The 17,075-nt window shown below is 47.4% G+C and overlaps 1 protein-coding gene across 1 annotated transcript in view; it reads left to right on the plus strand.

Annotated features, from left to right (window-relative positions):
• Window positions 1-17,075, plus strand: part of LOC131281087 (discoidin domain-containing receptor tyrosine kinase B) — a 107,227-nt gene that overhangs the window by 83,732 nt on the left and 6,420 nt on the right. The window contains exons 11-14 of the mRNA XM_058310340.1: window positions 3,179-3,566; window positions 5,194-5,439; window positions 7,693-7,785; window positions 16,883-17,042. Coding sequence (XP_058166323.1) covers window positions 3,179-3,566; window positions 5,194-5,439; window positions 7,693-7,785; window positions 16,883-17,042 — 887 coding nt within the window. The remainder of the gene's footprint in view (window positions 1-3,178; window positions 3,567-5,193; window positions 5,440-7,692; window positions 7,786-16,882; window positions 17,043-17,075) is intronic.

The following is a 17,075-nucleotide window of genomic DNA, read 5'->3' on the forward strand; positions in this document are numbered from 1 at the left end:
TGTTTTCACCCCTTATGCATATTTATGATAGAAAAACGAATGTGTCGCACACCTTTTGTTCGTCCGAGTCCGAGGGGTGTGGAGTTGGCTCTCTTCCGACGATTGTTTGTTCGTCCTACGGATGATGATCGAAGCTGCTCGAAGGGAAAGAACTTCTCCAAGACGTTATCACTCCGCTGACGGAATGTTCGTCACCGTCGTCGAAAGGAAGAAAATTGATTCATCAATAAAGGGCGAAGGAAACATAACCTTTCCCACTGGAGGACTGTTTTCATCCTTAAAACAACCTTGTACGGGTTTTGGCGAGGAAATCTTTCCTCCCCGGTAAGAAGCTTCTCCAAAACGTCTACCGACCATCGAGCGTCCTTGGAAGGAACTCGAACTCGGAGACTCACACACGCCTGATGAGGATGATGGCCACCGATGGAACGAGGGAAAAAAGACGAGAAAAACTGCATCATAAAGATGTTGTTATCCGAAACGATAAAAAAGGGCGAGGGAGTCGAACCGGAGTGTGTGTTCGGTGTAAAAGCTACCGACGGACTTTCGACGCCACCTCAACCGTGGCCAGGACGAGAACCCGGTAATGTCTTCCCCCGCGCCACACACACACACAGTCATACACTAACCGCGTGCGTTGTGCGGGGTCGGTTCGGTTCGGTTTTTTTATGGCTCAAATCATTTAGAACCACTTAGCACGTGTGCGGTGTGGTGTGTCAATTGAGGGAACATTTATTTCCTATGTTTTACGAATGATGATACGACCGGTGGCCGATAAAGGTGCCCGGTGCCTTCCCACGTGGAATAGATTCGACCGTTTTGGCCCGTCGGCACCGAAGTAGCACCGACACCCGGTAGTTGTTGTTTGGAGGGGGTGAACGTACCTGAGGATGTGTTCCGTTCGCTTCCTTTCGATCGTCCGCCAAGTGGCCGCCAGCGTTTTGCTCGAGAGAGATTTTCTTTTAGATGCAATATTGTTGACGTTTACGTCCTTCCATCAAACGCCTCGCAGAGCGGCGAGTAGTAGTAAACGTTTTCGCAATCTAATCATTACCATTACCGTTTATTGCCCCGTTCTCGCGCGCCAAGGGCCGGTGGAGTGAGGGAGCGCATAAAGTTAATGCTACATTTGGTAGCGGATATGGCCTTCGGTACACAATATCTAGCAATAATTTAACGATATAGTAACATAAACGCACGCCAAAGAGCCTCTGAGTGCTTTGGGATATTTGTGTCGAATTTTCTTCTCCACTTGCTAGAATATTATTCACACTCGGCGTTCAAATTCTATTTTACAAATCCTTTCAAAAGTATTTCGTGAAATAAACATTGTCGATTTATGGCCACCGATTAGGGATAACAATAAATAAGATATACTCTCGCATGGAGCGATTTTCCAAAAATCGTAAAATGTGTTTCTGAGTGTAATAATTTGGAGTTATATTCCCACCGAAAGCGAACTGCAGTTGGTTTGCAAAATGCAACTGAAATTTACATCTTCATCCCTCACCTCCCCCCCACCTTTAATGCATTTCGATTGCACCGTGGAAAACCGTTTTCCTTCCACTGCGGCATGCATCAATGTCGACCAAGCGAACCCCGGGTTGGGTTGGGTTTGGGAAAATCGACCTCCATCACCCTCGACCACAGCTCGGAAGGAAGGATGTCCGATTTGTATCCTGTTATGTACTTTCCGATCGATTGAATTCCTCCTTGAGGTAATCGTTACAAAGCGACGGCTTCGGGGGAAAAGGAAATTCCCTTCGGAAGAAGATTGTTTGTTCCGTTCGGTGGAATTTCCACTCGAACGCCAATCGGCGAAAGGGGTTTGCTTTGGCACTTCCGGCGACCGGGCGGATTGTTCCGTGCCGGTGCAAGGTCGGAAGTGCAGCCGGGTGGAGTTGGTGTGGGGTGAGGAAACCGAACCAAACCACAAGGGCCGCACCGCTGATGCAGCTGATTTTGCATTAAACCCATCATGTACTGTTCTGTTCCCCCCACCCTCCACGAGGACGCACTCTGCATATGCGCATAAAGGATTCGCCCACGACCAAACCGGCGTTTTCCCCCCGTTTGTGCACACACGCTGATGGCGAAATTGGAAATGACAACATGCACATAAAATTTTATTGCAATTGCAACAATAATGGCACAAACAGTTTGCTTCCACCGCAATCCACGGCTGTCCCGCGCGGCTGGGAAAGTTGCGGAAAACTCGTCTTGCTGTAAACCATTACCGTGAGGGCATTTTTTTCTGTTATTCAACGGTAATAAAAAAGGAAAAGAAAAAAGGGTAGGAAAGCGCGGAGATAGTTTTTCTTCCCTTCACGGCTGGTAAGGGGGAGAAAATTGAATCCCGAATCCATCGCCGGATATTGTGCTCATGTATACAGTTCCCTTGCCTCCACGGTGCCCCATTACGATCCAGAGGACGATCCCGAGCAGGTTGGTTGATTTTCATTTATGTGACCTCTCGCAAGAAAGCAGACGTTCGCCTGTGAAGCCCGCTTTTCCACCGGATCCATTACTCTTTCGAGCTCGCAAAAGTTTAATCCTTTCGAGAAGGGGCGAGAAAATGGATCCGGCTCGGATAAAGTGCGAACCGCAAATGGCAATTGGCCGGCATCACTCTCTCTCTCTCTCTCTCACTCTCTTGCCAACACCATGGATGGAAAAGAATGATATTAATAGAAATTTATGATAATACCATTTAATATTTTAATGTTTCTATTTGCCATCGGTCGGTGTCGTTTCGGGGAAGCTGCCCTTCGGGTAGGAAGTTTTTAGGATTTTCCGCCCAGAAGTGACCCGCTCCTTTCGGTAGAAGGGAAAGTTTTCGACCACTAACCACTGATCCTCGATCAGGCAACCTTGGCTACCGGATATCCCGTCCTTATGGCGAGTGCCCGAGTGAGTGTCTGGTGTGTAGAAGCTTCCGTAATTATTGTCCCCCCGGGACTTCCATCGTCGTCATTTCCATTTCTCATAGTCGAGCGGACGTAAGTCCACCGGGCGCGTGGTCATGGTACTACCTTTACCCGAACCAAGCTGCTACCAATTAGGCACGGGAATGTTAAAACGGGGACAGTATGTAGTGCCGTCGTCTTTTACCAGCAAAACACTTTACACTGCAAGCCCTTTTCTCATCTCCATAACCACCGCTTTTCCCTCTTTGTAGACGTTCCCGACATCGTTTGCCAGGAGTACGCCGTGCCGCACATGCAGGACCTGATACCGAAGATTCCCGGCGGGTACGTGAGCGTCCGGTTGACACCGCCTACACTGAACAACATCTTCCCGAAACCACCACCAGTTCCGCCGCCGCCGGAGAAGTACTACGCAGCGACGGCCATCTGCAAGTCGTCCACTACTCCGACCACTCCCTCGAACCAGCAACAACAGCAGCAACAGCAGCAGCAACTAAATGCCTACAGCGATCTGGACCTCGGCATCTCGGACGACGATCTGCAGCTGAGCGAGTACCCGCGCGACAAGCTGGTGATAGTGGAGAAGCTGGGCTGCGGTGTGTTCGGCGAGCTGCACCTGTGCGAGACGAAAGGATACAGGTGAGAAACCACTCCCTCCCGATAACTACCAACCGTAAACCGGGTTCGCGTTAAGTGGAAAAATGTAGGTCGAACCGGGGAACGTCCATTATTATTTATACCCTTGTAATCAGGGGGCCAATATCTAGCACCATTTCCTTACGGCTTTATGCTGCCATTTCGAAATCCACTGTTCGGGTTTTGCTACTCGTGAAATTATCCTTCAAGGAACCTTATCGTATCGTCGCCGTCGACAAACAAATTGAATTAATATTTAAAATCATTCAACTAAAGCACCCCTGCACGGTGTGTGGCCAGTTCGTGCAAGGAGGAAGTTTCACTTCAAGGAAGTGTAAGAGTTTGTGTTCCTTTTTTTTATCTGTTTGTCGATATTACGGCCAACCAACACACCATCATCAGCCATTCTACACGGAAGGAAGTGAACCGAACCGAAGTTGGTCGTTTGCATTTTGCACAACTCACAAGCTTCAAGCTTCGTGCAAGTTGTAGTTCCCAACGTTCTGGTACTAGCCCGTCGCGAAACGTCCGAGTTCCAATTCGTCGAGCTATCCCGGCCCGTTGCTACGAGTGGAAAAGTCCTTCCGTAAGCTTTGGAAACGACAAGAAAAAAAACTGTAAGCCCTGGACGCTCTCGTCCTTGCTCGGCCGTTGTAAGCCCTCCAGACCACCAGAAACACAGGAGTGTACGGATGAATAAAATAGACGAAACTTTGCATCGTCCGCCAGAAAACTGGCCACACTGGGACGAGCGTCACCGGAGAACACAAGAACACACCGTACAGTACGGAGTCTGTCGTCAGATGACGTTGTTCCAGAGGTCTCGGATTCGGATGCAATCCTTACCTCTTCCTTACCAAGAGCTCACCCGCTGTAGACCGTTTGTCGTACTTCCAACTTGCAGCAAGCATCATGTCCTCGGTCGGGATCGTAGCGTTGCACGCCGAACATGAACCACTCGAGTTTGCCGCTGGAGGGCCGAAAACATTGGAACGAGGTGTAGTGTTCTAAATTTTAAATATCAACTCAACTTGTTTACAACAGCTCTCCGAGAACTGTGTCTTCGTCAGTACCACAATGGGCGCAGGGTTTTACCATGGTTCCATGTTGTGGTTGAGCCACAGTTGATTCAAGATATCATTTGTCTTTCAATTGACATTTTTTATTTGTTCTAGATATTAAATTTTTCATGTTTCCTATTTTTGTGATAACAGAACAATCTGATAAAAAGTACAACCATTTGATGTGAAATTTAGCGACATCGTGTAAGTAAGATTTTGTGGCCAAAGGCACTCCATTAAGCGTGGACGAAAGCTTTTTGTCGAAATCCGTCGATTGGACGTTGAGAAACTTTTTTTGATGGAAGTGTTTTCCCACAGGTCATTCCATTACCGTTTTGAAATTTTCGGCCATCGGTGAACTCAGCAACCATTTGGTGGAAAGCATTTCACATCGTTGCCGCTAGGGGTGGAGAAAAACTTGTCGCAGTTGCCATGACATTTTTTGTTTGCAAAATCGCTCCAATAAAAAAAACAGAGTTGCATAACCATTCGCATATCCACGGGCAGAATTTGACAGTGCAATCTTTAATACGTGTTTTTCCTTCTCTTACTCTCACGCATCATTTCAGTTCCAGCCTCGTCGCGGTCTCGACGCTCCGGCCGGGCGCATCCGAGCACATGAAGAAAGAATTCCGCTCGAAGGCCAAACAGCTCAGCCGGCTGAGCGATCCGAACATCGTGAAGCTGCTCGGGGCCTGCCTGAAGGACGAACCGATCTGCATCGTGCTCGACTACAAGTTCAGCACCGATCTGAACCAGTTTCTGCAGGAGCATACGGCCGAGACGGGCTCGCTGGTGCAGCACAACTCGCTAAGGTAAACTTTCCAGCCCGATCCATTTGTGTGTCCGTTAATTTTCGTCGTAGTAAATATTCCGCTGGTTGTTTGCAAACAAAATTCACTTCCCAAAAACCCCTCCGTAATTAAAGTTAACCCGATATTTTGCTGCAGAAATTAACTCGTATCAAACCGGGTCCACGCTCTCCACACTTTGCTTGAATAACTTATGGCGTGAAGTTAATAGAACGTAAACTTTCCCTCCATCATCGAGGATCCTTTTCCCCGGGCAACAATGTTCCCAATGATGCTGTGGGATGGCTCGAGTAAATCAATGATTACTTTCGGGTTGGTTTGTTCGACGCTGCCCCGAATAGAAACGTTTCCGTGAATGCATGAGTTTAGATTGCGGAACAAACCAGGCCATCCGATGCCAGGAGGAAAAGCTTCCCCGTCCGAGGCAACCACACGAACCACGCGATGTAAAGTTTGCCATTGGCGTTGTACAAGGCTCGGGGAAACGAGAGTGCCAGTGTTGCATAGTTCACCCCCTGTCTGTCACATCTTATCGCCCCGATGACACTCTCAGGCTCTTTTCTACAGGGGTGACATTGGTTTTCCGAGACTCGATGCTGATCCCCAAACGCTGCACCGTCCAATGCACGGATGGATAGACGGGCACCATCATCATCATCATCATCATTGTGCATTATCTTTGTAAGATTAATAATTGATAGCTACACCACAGAGGCAACAGCGAAGCAACAGCAGCGTCAGACAGCGAAACGACAGCGGTTAGACATCGGCCTGTCCCGTTCGAGCCTTTGCCGTTCTCGGTTCGACTGGGGTTTATCCTGGCCAAGCAAAGGCCGGCCTCGGTACCAGATAACGAAACACACTACAAAACCGCATTCTTCGGGTGGAAGCGGTTGCGAATTTGATTGCAACCGAGGGTATTATAATATTACGAGCGCCAACCGAGCCAAGAATCACCCTGGGAGGACACAAATTTTATCCTTACGCCTGCATCATCCGCTAGGTTTTACTTGCGCTCCGTTGGCCATCGGCGGCGTCCTTCTCGTCCGTGTGTGTGTGTGCGTGTTTCGTCCCGGATGGTGACTTGTGATCGGAACCAGACCTGACTTACTCGTCGCATCCCCGGGCGACCGCTGATAGACCTAATACTGCCCGAGTTCTCGTACCACGCAACCACGAAGGATTGCCAGCACCAACGGGGGATAAAGGAAAGCTCACGACGTACACGCTCGCCTCCTATTTGAAACAACACCTCCCCGGGTGTCGTGTGCGTTTGTTTGTCCATGACCACCACCTCGAGCGGGTTATTGGAATGGAAAAGGATTTCTTTGGTCAACCTTGGCTAGCCTGGTTGGTCAACTGGACGCGGTTGGAAAAACTGCATTTGATAAAGTTGGCCTCCCATTTGGAAAACGTGGACCTCGGCGATGGAGCCACAGTGTCCCCGTAAACCCGGGGACACGTACCACGCATTCCGTTTGTGTTGCCACGGGGCGAGGAAATTAAGTTTATAAATTTAAGGATTTTTGCTACGAACAACTACAACCACAGTCCGTACACGTACGCCTATAATGGCCACTCGAGAGAGAAACTGTGTTGTGTTGGAGGAAAAAAACTTTTGTTTCCCCTGCTCTTGTGCCGGGTTAAACTTTATTCCTCCGCCGGGGTGCCATTGCGAGGCGTTGCAGTCGCTAACTGCTTTAAGTAATTTACAGTTGCATTTTTTCCACCCCACTTCGGGGAATTGTGCACATGAATGTTTTTTTTTTTTGCAGCGTCGGGGAGAAAGTTTTACGACAATCGCACACTGGCGGTATGCATGGGCGTGAAGGACTCGCCGACCGTTGTTCACTATGTGGCGGTTTTATTTTATTCGTTTTTCCCCCTCCTTTCCAAAGTCCTCCCGCCCGCGTTTGTGTGACTTTTTAAACCATAAAGTACATCGGGAAAGTGCTTGCGAACAGCCTTAACTCCGGCCCATGGAGGAGAAGTCCTCATAAACAACGGTATTCCTGCCCAACCCGCTGGGAAAACGTCGCCCACATCCACTAAAAAAAAAAGTACCTCGATTAATTTAACGCCATCTTTCTTGTAGAATTAAACTCTTTTTCTCTTGGCGAACATTTTCCTCGTACGTGTAAAACATTTTGCGGAGGAACCGTTTTTGTGCATGAACGCTTTTTCAACTCAACTTAAAATATGGGTATTTGTATGGTAACCATATGTGTTCTTTTTCTTCACATTTTTACTCTGCAGCTACGGGTGTTTAATTTACATCGCAACACAAATAGCCTCGGGAATGAAATACCTGGAACAGATGAACGTAGTGCATCGCGATCTAGCGACTAGGTAAGTACATTTTATAAAACAAAGAAACAACTAAAAACAGATGTAAAAGTGGTTTTATTTAATTTTGTTCTGGTAAAAGAGGCTTTATATCTGATTAAGAATAATTTAAATTATCGTACACCGACATCAAAACACTGAATTCAATTTGTTATCGCGATCCAGTGTTCATGAGCGGTTCTCCAACAACTTCTTCCCAAGTTTCCTTGCTCGATCGATAGCTCTCAACAGTTCATCCGAGAACCGATCAATTGGCAAGAATCTCCATTACCACCGCCGCTCTACACGCGCTTGTCATCGTTTTGTTTATTCTGGAATTGAATTACGTCTAATTTAAATCCCATCGACGCCTCGTGCTACTAACCGGAAGTTCTCTTCTACATCGAGAGGCGAAGAAGAGGAGCGACGGGTAATGGAGAAATCGAGTAGAGTTTCACTATTAAGTGGGATTCATTATGATACCCCGCGATTGCCGCGTTGGGGCGTCTTTTGCATCATGCTCTACGGATGCGCGAAACGCATCGAACCGTTTTTGCCGAACTCACTCGCACACGCCACTGAGGATGTCCTTGTGTTCGAAGGGTAGCATTCTGGCCGTCCATCGGGAAAACTTAAGGGTGGATATAAAAGAAAGTGTTGAAATGGAAATAGTTCTTCTTTTTTGTCTGCTGAGTCCTTTTGGCCAAGACGGGTTTGCTAAACGATTTTGCAGAATCGCGAATCAGCTTTCCGCCGCCAAGTACCTCGAGGTCCCACCCTCCAGGGTTGAGCTTTCGAAGCTTCAACGACGACGGATTGAAGAACCCTCCGCGAACGTCCTGGTGCAACCCCCGTGGGCTAATGGATTCCGCCCTGCACAAACTCTATTATTTATTCAAATGATTTGCTAATGCACTTTTCCTACACCGCTCCTGGGTTGGGTCCAGACTGGCCACACCACGGGAGGGGGAGGCAGGAGGCGATTTCAATCGTCCGAAGGAAAAGTAGGAAACGCCCTATCCCTTCAGGACGACGGTGGTGGGATGGTTCACGTCGACGACAGACAATGAGGTGCGCCATATCCGCCCGGAGGATGCCCTCGAGTGAAAGTGGCAAGATGATCACCCCCAAACGGCGAGAGGACGCGGGTGGGCATTTTCCAATTTTGTTTACCACCTACCGGCGCTGATAAATGAACACCCCAAAGCTGGCCCCGGGCCGAGCTGAGTGGCGGAAATAAATCACTATCATAATCATTACCGTGCGGTAAAAGCTTAGTGTGTCGGACGTTGGAACATTCTGGAAGCGAGAAAATATTATCTACTTTTCCCACCTTTACTCATCTGCTTGCATGCTTGCCCCATTACCCCTGCCGGGGTGAAAGAAAAAACCAAGGAAAATTCGGATCCCGCAAAGGACGTCCTTTCCACGCACCTGACTTGGAAAAAGAGAGAGAGAAAAGCTCTCCCGAACCGAAAGGTGCGAAAAGGAACCGAACAACAACCGTTCCCGAAAAGCAGGTTGAACAGGGACGGTCTTTTTTGTTTCAATCCATTTTCACGAAGTCAACAGATTGCATAATGATGACACACCCTTCGCGCCAGTCTGCGGAAAACCGAACGCGAAAGGAGATGAAAGATCGGACGGACTCTAAAATGGATGCTCACATAATGAGGTCCATTCATCTCAGCACCTGACAGCGTGAATGCCGGTGGGGAAAAACCCCCCCGGCGTTGGGAGTGGTGGGTAATGGGGTGTAAAATGGGGAGTGAAAAAGGAAAGCGCAAAGGAATTCGAGGAAAGATCGAGCCAGAAAGTTGTTGCAAAATAATCATAATTCGTGGAGGGGAAAACGCCTTCCCAACGACAGATGAAATGAATGTTGCCTTCAGGAGCGCGATAAATCAAAAGGATGTTGTGAAACAGGATTTGAAAATCTCGCCAAAAGTGGGTGGAAGGAAAAAGCCATCCTGCAAACCTGCGATACTTTTTCTTTTAGTGATGAGACACAAATAATTCCTTCATGTAAATTAATATACTTTTAGTAAGTTTTCCCGCTGAGCACTGAGACTCTTTTTTCGGTTTCAAGCAATATCCCTGGCATCATTGACTTTAATGTTGGTAAATTAACAATAAACAGAGATTTTATCGCACCGCAAAGGTACATACCAAAGTGCATTAAACAAATGCCGCACGTAGTTCCACCGCTAGTTTTACTATTATTGCCAAAATGTGTGGAATGACGCACAGTGCCCGGGCACACGAAGCTAATCATTGACATCGTTTCGACAATTGCTGTCAGTTGCAGCTCGGGCTCAACGTTATTCATGTGAGTGAAGGTCCCCACACAACACTCGCACCTTGGGTTTTATAGTGGTATGTATGCGCTTTACGCTAGTGTTTCTGATAGAGAACTTCCGTCCACTGGCGGATCCCTTTTACCTTTCCGTTATCCTGTCGCAACATCAACCCTGCTCAAGTGGGGACAGCAGTGCCAAGTGGGGGAGGGACCCGTTTCGTGTCAAGCGCCCATAAATCCTAAAACAAATAAAAACCATCCACCATCGAAAATCGCTCTGTACGCTAAGGATCCTGCACAACACCAGAGGAGAGGGGGTTTTCCCCCCGACCCGGTGGGGAGACCTTCGCGTTGATTTGTAGCATGAACCCTCACTCGAGCACACTACTCCATCTCATAAAAATTCACCAACAACGGCACTGTTTAGTTCTAATAAAATTCAAATTTGACGCCCTCGATCGGCCACCCCGTTCTACAGGAGGATTTTCCGAGGTCGATAATCCTTCAGTTGCGGTCGCTCGTTCTGCCAAAACCTTCGGCGCGTCCGAAAAAGAAAAGATTACATTTGGACATTTATGGAACCCGAATATCGAACCCCTCGGATCGTCGGACATCTTTCATAATAACAGTAAATATTACACGCAAAGCCATAATTGCTACGTACTCCCAGGGAAAATAAAACCCCGTTGTAGGCTTATAAATTAAATCCTGCCTACCCGCCGCGGCGTGTGGCGTCATTAGTAGACGGCGCAAAGTAATAGAATGGATTATTCTTGCGTTCTCCACTGGCCATGAAAGAATCCGTCCTCGATTTCGACCCAGCGAAACATTTCGTGGACGCATGAGCATTAAAACGATGACTAATAATACGGCGGAATGCCGGTAACAACACCAAGCTGCCGAGGTAATTGACCGGTGCTACTCACGAGATGAGGGTTTTTCCACCCCCCCTCCATTCGATGTCTTTTGGAAAGGTGTACGAGTACTTTTAATGACAAGTATCCCGGACGGTACTTGAAGGTATTTTATCTCAATTACGCATGCACGAACCATTATCCTTGATTCCTTTTTTCCGTTGTATGTAAAGACACATCTATTAAACATTTGACTGAGTTTTGTAATGCCCTTGAAATGGTTTTTACTTCCCGTTGGTTGAAGTGTATAGACATCTTAACGATTTTCGAATATTGAAATGTGCACATGATGCATGGCGCAAACGACCGTTTTTCTTGTCCCGGAAATCTACAAGATCTCTAATCCCTACAAAGTGATCATTAAAAACCATGTATTATGTTTCGCTCGCAGCCGATTACCCGGCTTTTCCTCATCGATCGCAAACACCACTTAATGCCCATAAATGACCGTAACAGTACTTACGATAATACTTTACGATAATTCCTCGCACCTTTCCACCATGTCAGGTGCACAAGAAGTACCCGGTTTATCCTTTATTCTGCCTACCACAGGCACACAAACACACACACACCACGGTGGAGATTAGAGTCGAGATGGAAGCTCCTCCTCGGTAAAGCCTCGAATTTATGGCCTCACCTTCGGCACATGGTATCGGATCTTCGAAGCGTCGAACTCTGAAGCTCCGATGAGGAGCTTTCCAACTCTACCCTCTAAACACAAAGTGGCATCCTTCGCGAAATGGGTGTTGCGAACGAAACCGGGGGTTTATGTCGTACCATAAATTAAACACTCGCCTTCCTTGTGCAGGTTTCGCTCAGGTGTTTCCGCGTTTTGTCGATTGGCCGCCGGTTACGTATTTTACGTTTTACTTTCGATCAATTACTGATTCCACCGACCGATACTACGGGGAAACAGGGGGGGGGAAGCGGATAACGAATCATTTCGTGGCCACCGGGAAGCTATCCACTTCCTTGCCGGCCGAGGGGTTTTCCGGTACTCATCCATCAATGTCATTGCTGTCAGGGACAGACTGGTTCGCATTGATTCGTCCGTTCTACTCCATTGTAACTCAATTTTCCACCAGAGAAGCGGGAAAAAATTGTGATACTTTTTCCACCCACATGTGTACCTGATCAATCAAACTTTCCTCTCGATCAATGGTTGCCAAAGTTTGGCCCGTGTTTGAGGACCCAGTTGTGCGCCGATCGTGTTGGGTGTATTATTTTTAATTTAATTCACTCTCCATCAATCGAAACGGAGCTAATTTGGAGTGTCGTTGATACCGCGTGCACCTGCTGCACGAAATCGTTTCAAGTGCTTCGTAAGCACGGCCAACACAGCATCAACTGTTGCTGATGAGGAAAATATTACATTACGCCGGCAACGAATAAAAATAAAACGCTCTTGATTCCTGACGATGAGCTGCCCACTTTCAGAACCCGACCAAATAAATATGAAAATTGTTCCATTGAACACGTCCCTGGACACCCGTTTTTCCCCAGCCAAAGGTTCTAAAGGACTCCTTTCCATGGGTTTGGAAAGCTACGTCGCATTCCCTCAGGGGATATTGTGCGTTCCATCCAACTCAGGTGTGTGTTTGTGTGAGAAATCCACTTTTATTCCACCGCTTCTCTGTTTGTTTGCCAACCACTGTGGGCTTAACCTGTTGAAAGTAGGAATCGAATTGCACTTGACAGACGAAACGGTTTGTTTGACGATGGCGCAATCGATGGTGGAGTCGATTGTTTGCTTTACGTGGTTTTGCAAAAATCAACCATGTTTGTGCAACAGCGAGCATTGGTCGGTTTTTTTTTCCCCGTTACAAAGAAAGAAAAGTCCTCCAAACGTTACACAAGTTACAAAGAAAGTAAAAACAGATATTCAAACATATTTACTACACTTCTAAGCTTTTGAATTATTGCACAATTTTTCATGTGAAAAATGACTCCAAAAGAGTAAAGAGTTTTCTTTTCACTCCTTTCCGGAGGGGGGGAGCAGCAATAATTTTCCCCATCGAGCTGAGTCGCGCGTCAGTAAATCAAACATCTTTCCCTTTTCCCATCCCAATTGTTTGATGTACTGTTTTTCTTCCTTCTCCCCAAATGGTGGGAAACAATTGTAACAGCCGACCGGGTTGGCAAGTTTTCTGCCCACTAACCACTGAAGCCTTCGTGGGGGGCGAGGCTTTTCCACACTCTGCGCTCCGAAGCTTCCATTCGGTGGTCACACAGGCGCACGAGTTGCACAACTCACCATCCATTATTCACTACATCAAAACGTACCGAAAACACAAATGGCCGAGGAAAAATGGGGAAGAAAAAAAGGAAACCGATGGAAAAACCGGTGAAAACCCTGACGGACACACTCAGTCACTTTTCAACACCACATTTTGCACATATTCTCGACGCAGCGTTTATTTTTCATTGTTGTTCCGTCGTTATATTGCAGATCCACTTGTCGGAGCTTTTCCGAACCTCATTCCTCCCGTTTCATTCGTTCAGTTGCAGCCGCCAGTTGGTGATGGGTTTGAATAATTTATTTATTTGCAACATGACAAAGGTTTTTCTTCCCCCAATTGTCACGTCTGGTGTCCGAGTGGGCTGACACCAATAACCTCCCGGCCCCGGGGCCGATACGAGAACCGTACTGAACTCTTATGTAATTTTGACAAATGTCATTTCGCACAATTTGGACAATTTACCCCCGGTTCCGAGCGTGACGACACGGTCCGTTCGTGGAAAGCCCCAACGCCAACCTCCCCCAGGCCGCAGTGTAGTTTGTCAACGCAGTTTTCCGAAACAATGGCAGGCATGGAGGATGGAAAACAAGTGCCAGGTGATTGACATGTGACAATTTTACCGCACATATTAACCACACCGCCGGAGTTTACGTTCGAAAAACAATGGAGCTCGTAATTATGTTTGTAACGGAGCTTATAATTTTGCTACGTGGTATGACTTGTAAAATGTTTCCTTTCACATATTCAATTCCCTTTGTGTCCTGCGAAAAACGGTCGGTGCGGTTTTTCAATCGAAACCTGTCCCGAAGTACATAAATCAGCTTTGGCGAAACGTTACTCTAACAATAATAGAGGATTATTTGTTGCCCTTTGGCATGTAGCTAAAATATAACAGATGTTTTTTTTTTAGTTGCAATTTCAACACAATTGATGATAAATAAAAAAGAGGCCTCGAACAGCATCAGCTTTACGAGGGTTGCAAATTCGCAACAGACCAGCCGCGGATTGGGTGCAGCTCACGTGGCCGGATTTTGCATTTGTTTGGATCATTTGTTTTGATTACATTCAATAATCAACATTACCGCGCAAAAAGCTTGCCATAATTTATTTTAATAATGTACCCCGCAGAGGTCAACGTTGCAACGGGCAACAAATTGATGTGCGTACGACTTTCCCGCACAAGTGTTTAATTCGACTGGCTTTTGCTTCGTTTTTTTTTGCAATCGCCCCGCCAAGAGATGCGAACGGCAAACATATGGGGCGAGAAAAGAAAAATCGAAACGAGGCGGGGAATGCACACATGCACACACGCACACACAGAGTACCATGTGGGTCCGAGCCCATTGGAGATCATCATCCGTCTGCACTGCAGATTACGATAATAAAATATCCAATCAAGAATATTGCACCGGTCGCGGCGGCGGTCATCGCGAATGGTTCAAGCTTTACGGCCTGGACGACGGGATTTTACTGCCGGTTTTTCGATTGGAGAGGGGGGGGGAGGCGAGTCGGGTGCACGAACCGCACCCCCAAACACCCCATCGTTAGTCGTGAAATTAAATGCAACTCGGTTCGCGCAACCACCGTCCAAATGCATCCGTCGTTCTGGTGCATCGTGGGCTAATCTTTGCTCGATTGACTTATTGGATGGCCGAGGCCATGGGGATGCGTCGTCCGTCTCGGTGGTGGTGGGGTGGTATTGGAATGGCTGTTGATACATTTTACCATTACGAGCACCAAAATTACCCCACGACCCATGAGCAAAGGGTGAAGGGTTGTCATCACTCATGGTCGAAACTTTAGGTGAGCGTTGGCCAACTTTTGCGAATAAATAAAATATTGAAAAATGTTTGTAAGCACTATCGAAAACAGTATTATTTTGTATAAGTTTTAGTTGTTTAGGTGTTGGGAACAAAAAAAATCCTGGGATCCAGGGCTGGGAAAATTGAGACCTATTTTATGACCAAATATAAACGCTCCAGCTTGACCACTGTTTAAACACATCCCGCCGAAGTTACGATTACGATCGCCATGACTGCTGTTGATCCGAATCAAACACCCCACTCTTGCTGATGTTAGCGTTCCATCCCTTCGCCAATTCCCTCTCGCTCTCTTTCTCTCCATGGACACCAAAGTCAAACCTGATTAGCAATCAAATTTTTCATTTCCTTCATCTGGCGTTGTTGCAACGGACCGGCCGTCGTTGTGCACCGCAAGCCATCCATTTGCTGTCGATGGAAACGATGGCCGAACCCTGGTTCGAATGGAACCTCCGAAACCACAGACACACACACACACGTTACAGGGGGTTCGTCCGATGAAGTTCTCTGGCAAGACAGCGCGTTCGGCGATGCATCGGCGAAGTCGTGTCGAAATTAAATAACGTTCACAACGACGGCATTTCGCATTCGTCCGCAAGGCCAGCCAATGGACGAAATTATTTTCGCGCCCATTTTCGCGCTCGCCCCAGCCAATTTTCCTGGCCACTTATGGCTATCAGCATCCGTGCTGGACCACTGGTCGGGTTCGATATGGCAACCGACGGTCGCTCTGAAGTGGCCAATAATTTATCAATACAAACTACGATGCACGGCGGGGTCCGTTGGATGCACCGGGAAAATGAAGACCAAGCGCGCTGGCTGGCATTCCCGGGTTAGGCGGAGAGACCGGCCGGCATAAGCTATGTTGTTTGCGGAACGCTGTTACATTTTTCGACCTCAAAATTAAACCCCTTTCCCGGTTCCGTTTCTCCGGTGCCATAATTCGCATTATTTATCGCTCGGGAGTTCGGCGAAGGCTTGGGAAGCCCAGATCCACCGGGCCTGAGAAGAGGCCAGCCAATCTTGCCCTTGGTAACTGAGGGCCTCAGTAATTTCCCCAATACCGGGGCACTGTACGGATACCGACTGAACCGATGCCAAAATCGAAATAAGTGCGTTTATTTATTTAGGATTTAATTTATTATATAAACGGTTCCCGGTTCATTGTTGTAGCACTCCCTCTTTCTCTCTCACACACTTGGTAATGGTTGCGAGACGGCACACGGCGAGTAACAACGGTCCATCCAGGGAACCTTTGCCCGGTGTTCCGATCGATCGCAAACGGAGGTGATGAACCGTTCCCGGGTACCGCCGCGTGGTTTCGAACGTAAAATTGGACGTTCCGGAACGCAAACGGTTGGTCCTCAAACCATCCGGGCGGGTCTGGGCTTTACGCAAACAACCGAGCATGCAAGGGAGGTTCCGGCAACGGCAACCATGTTCCATTCTTTCCGCCCGGTTCCGACGACCAGCCAGGAAATTGATACGCTTACTTCCTTGGCGAATGAGTTATGGCGAGCGGTCGGCGGCGCTGAATAATTAATCTGGAGTGCAGTTGATTTATACAGCACGGTCCGAATCGGAGAAAGGGCAGTGGCATTAACTTGTGGTGTAGGAGAGTTTGTGCGAAAATTCTCTACGAATCGTACAATAAGACACTCTAACCGTGTCGATTAGAACGTTTCGTTTTAAAAATCAAATGCTACATTAGTTTGATGCATAAAAGAAACAGATTATAACTTCAAATAAATAGATTGTGTGGTTCTTGCTTACTCTCATAATTATTATGGTCAATTAATACAAATCATTCATGATGTTTCCCCTTTTTCCTTTGACGTCCCCAAACAGGAGTTGTTTAGTTGGACCACAGCTGGAGATAAAAATCTGTACACTAGGAACTGTGATAAATCGTATAGCATATCCTGCGGACTACTGCCACCTCGAGGGTGCCGGAAGACAATCACAACCCATGCCGATCCGGTGGATGGCCTGGGAAAGCGTGCTGATGGTAAGTCCAAAACCACCAGGGAAAGCCTACCAT

This window comes from Anopheles ziemanni, chromosome 2 (genome assembly GCF_943734765.1).
Source record: "Anopheles ziemanni chromosome 2, idAnoZiCoDA_A2_x.2, whole genome shotgun sequence".
Lineage (NCBI taxonomy): Eukaryota > Metazoa > Arthropoda > Insecta > Diptera > Culicidae > Anopheles > Anopheles ziemanni.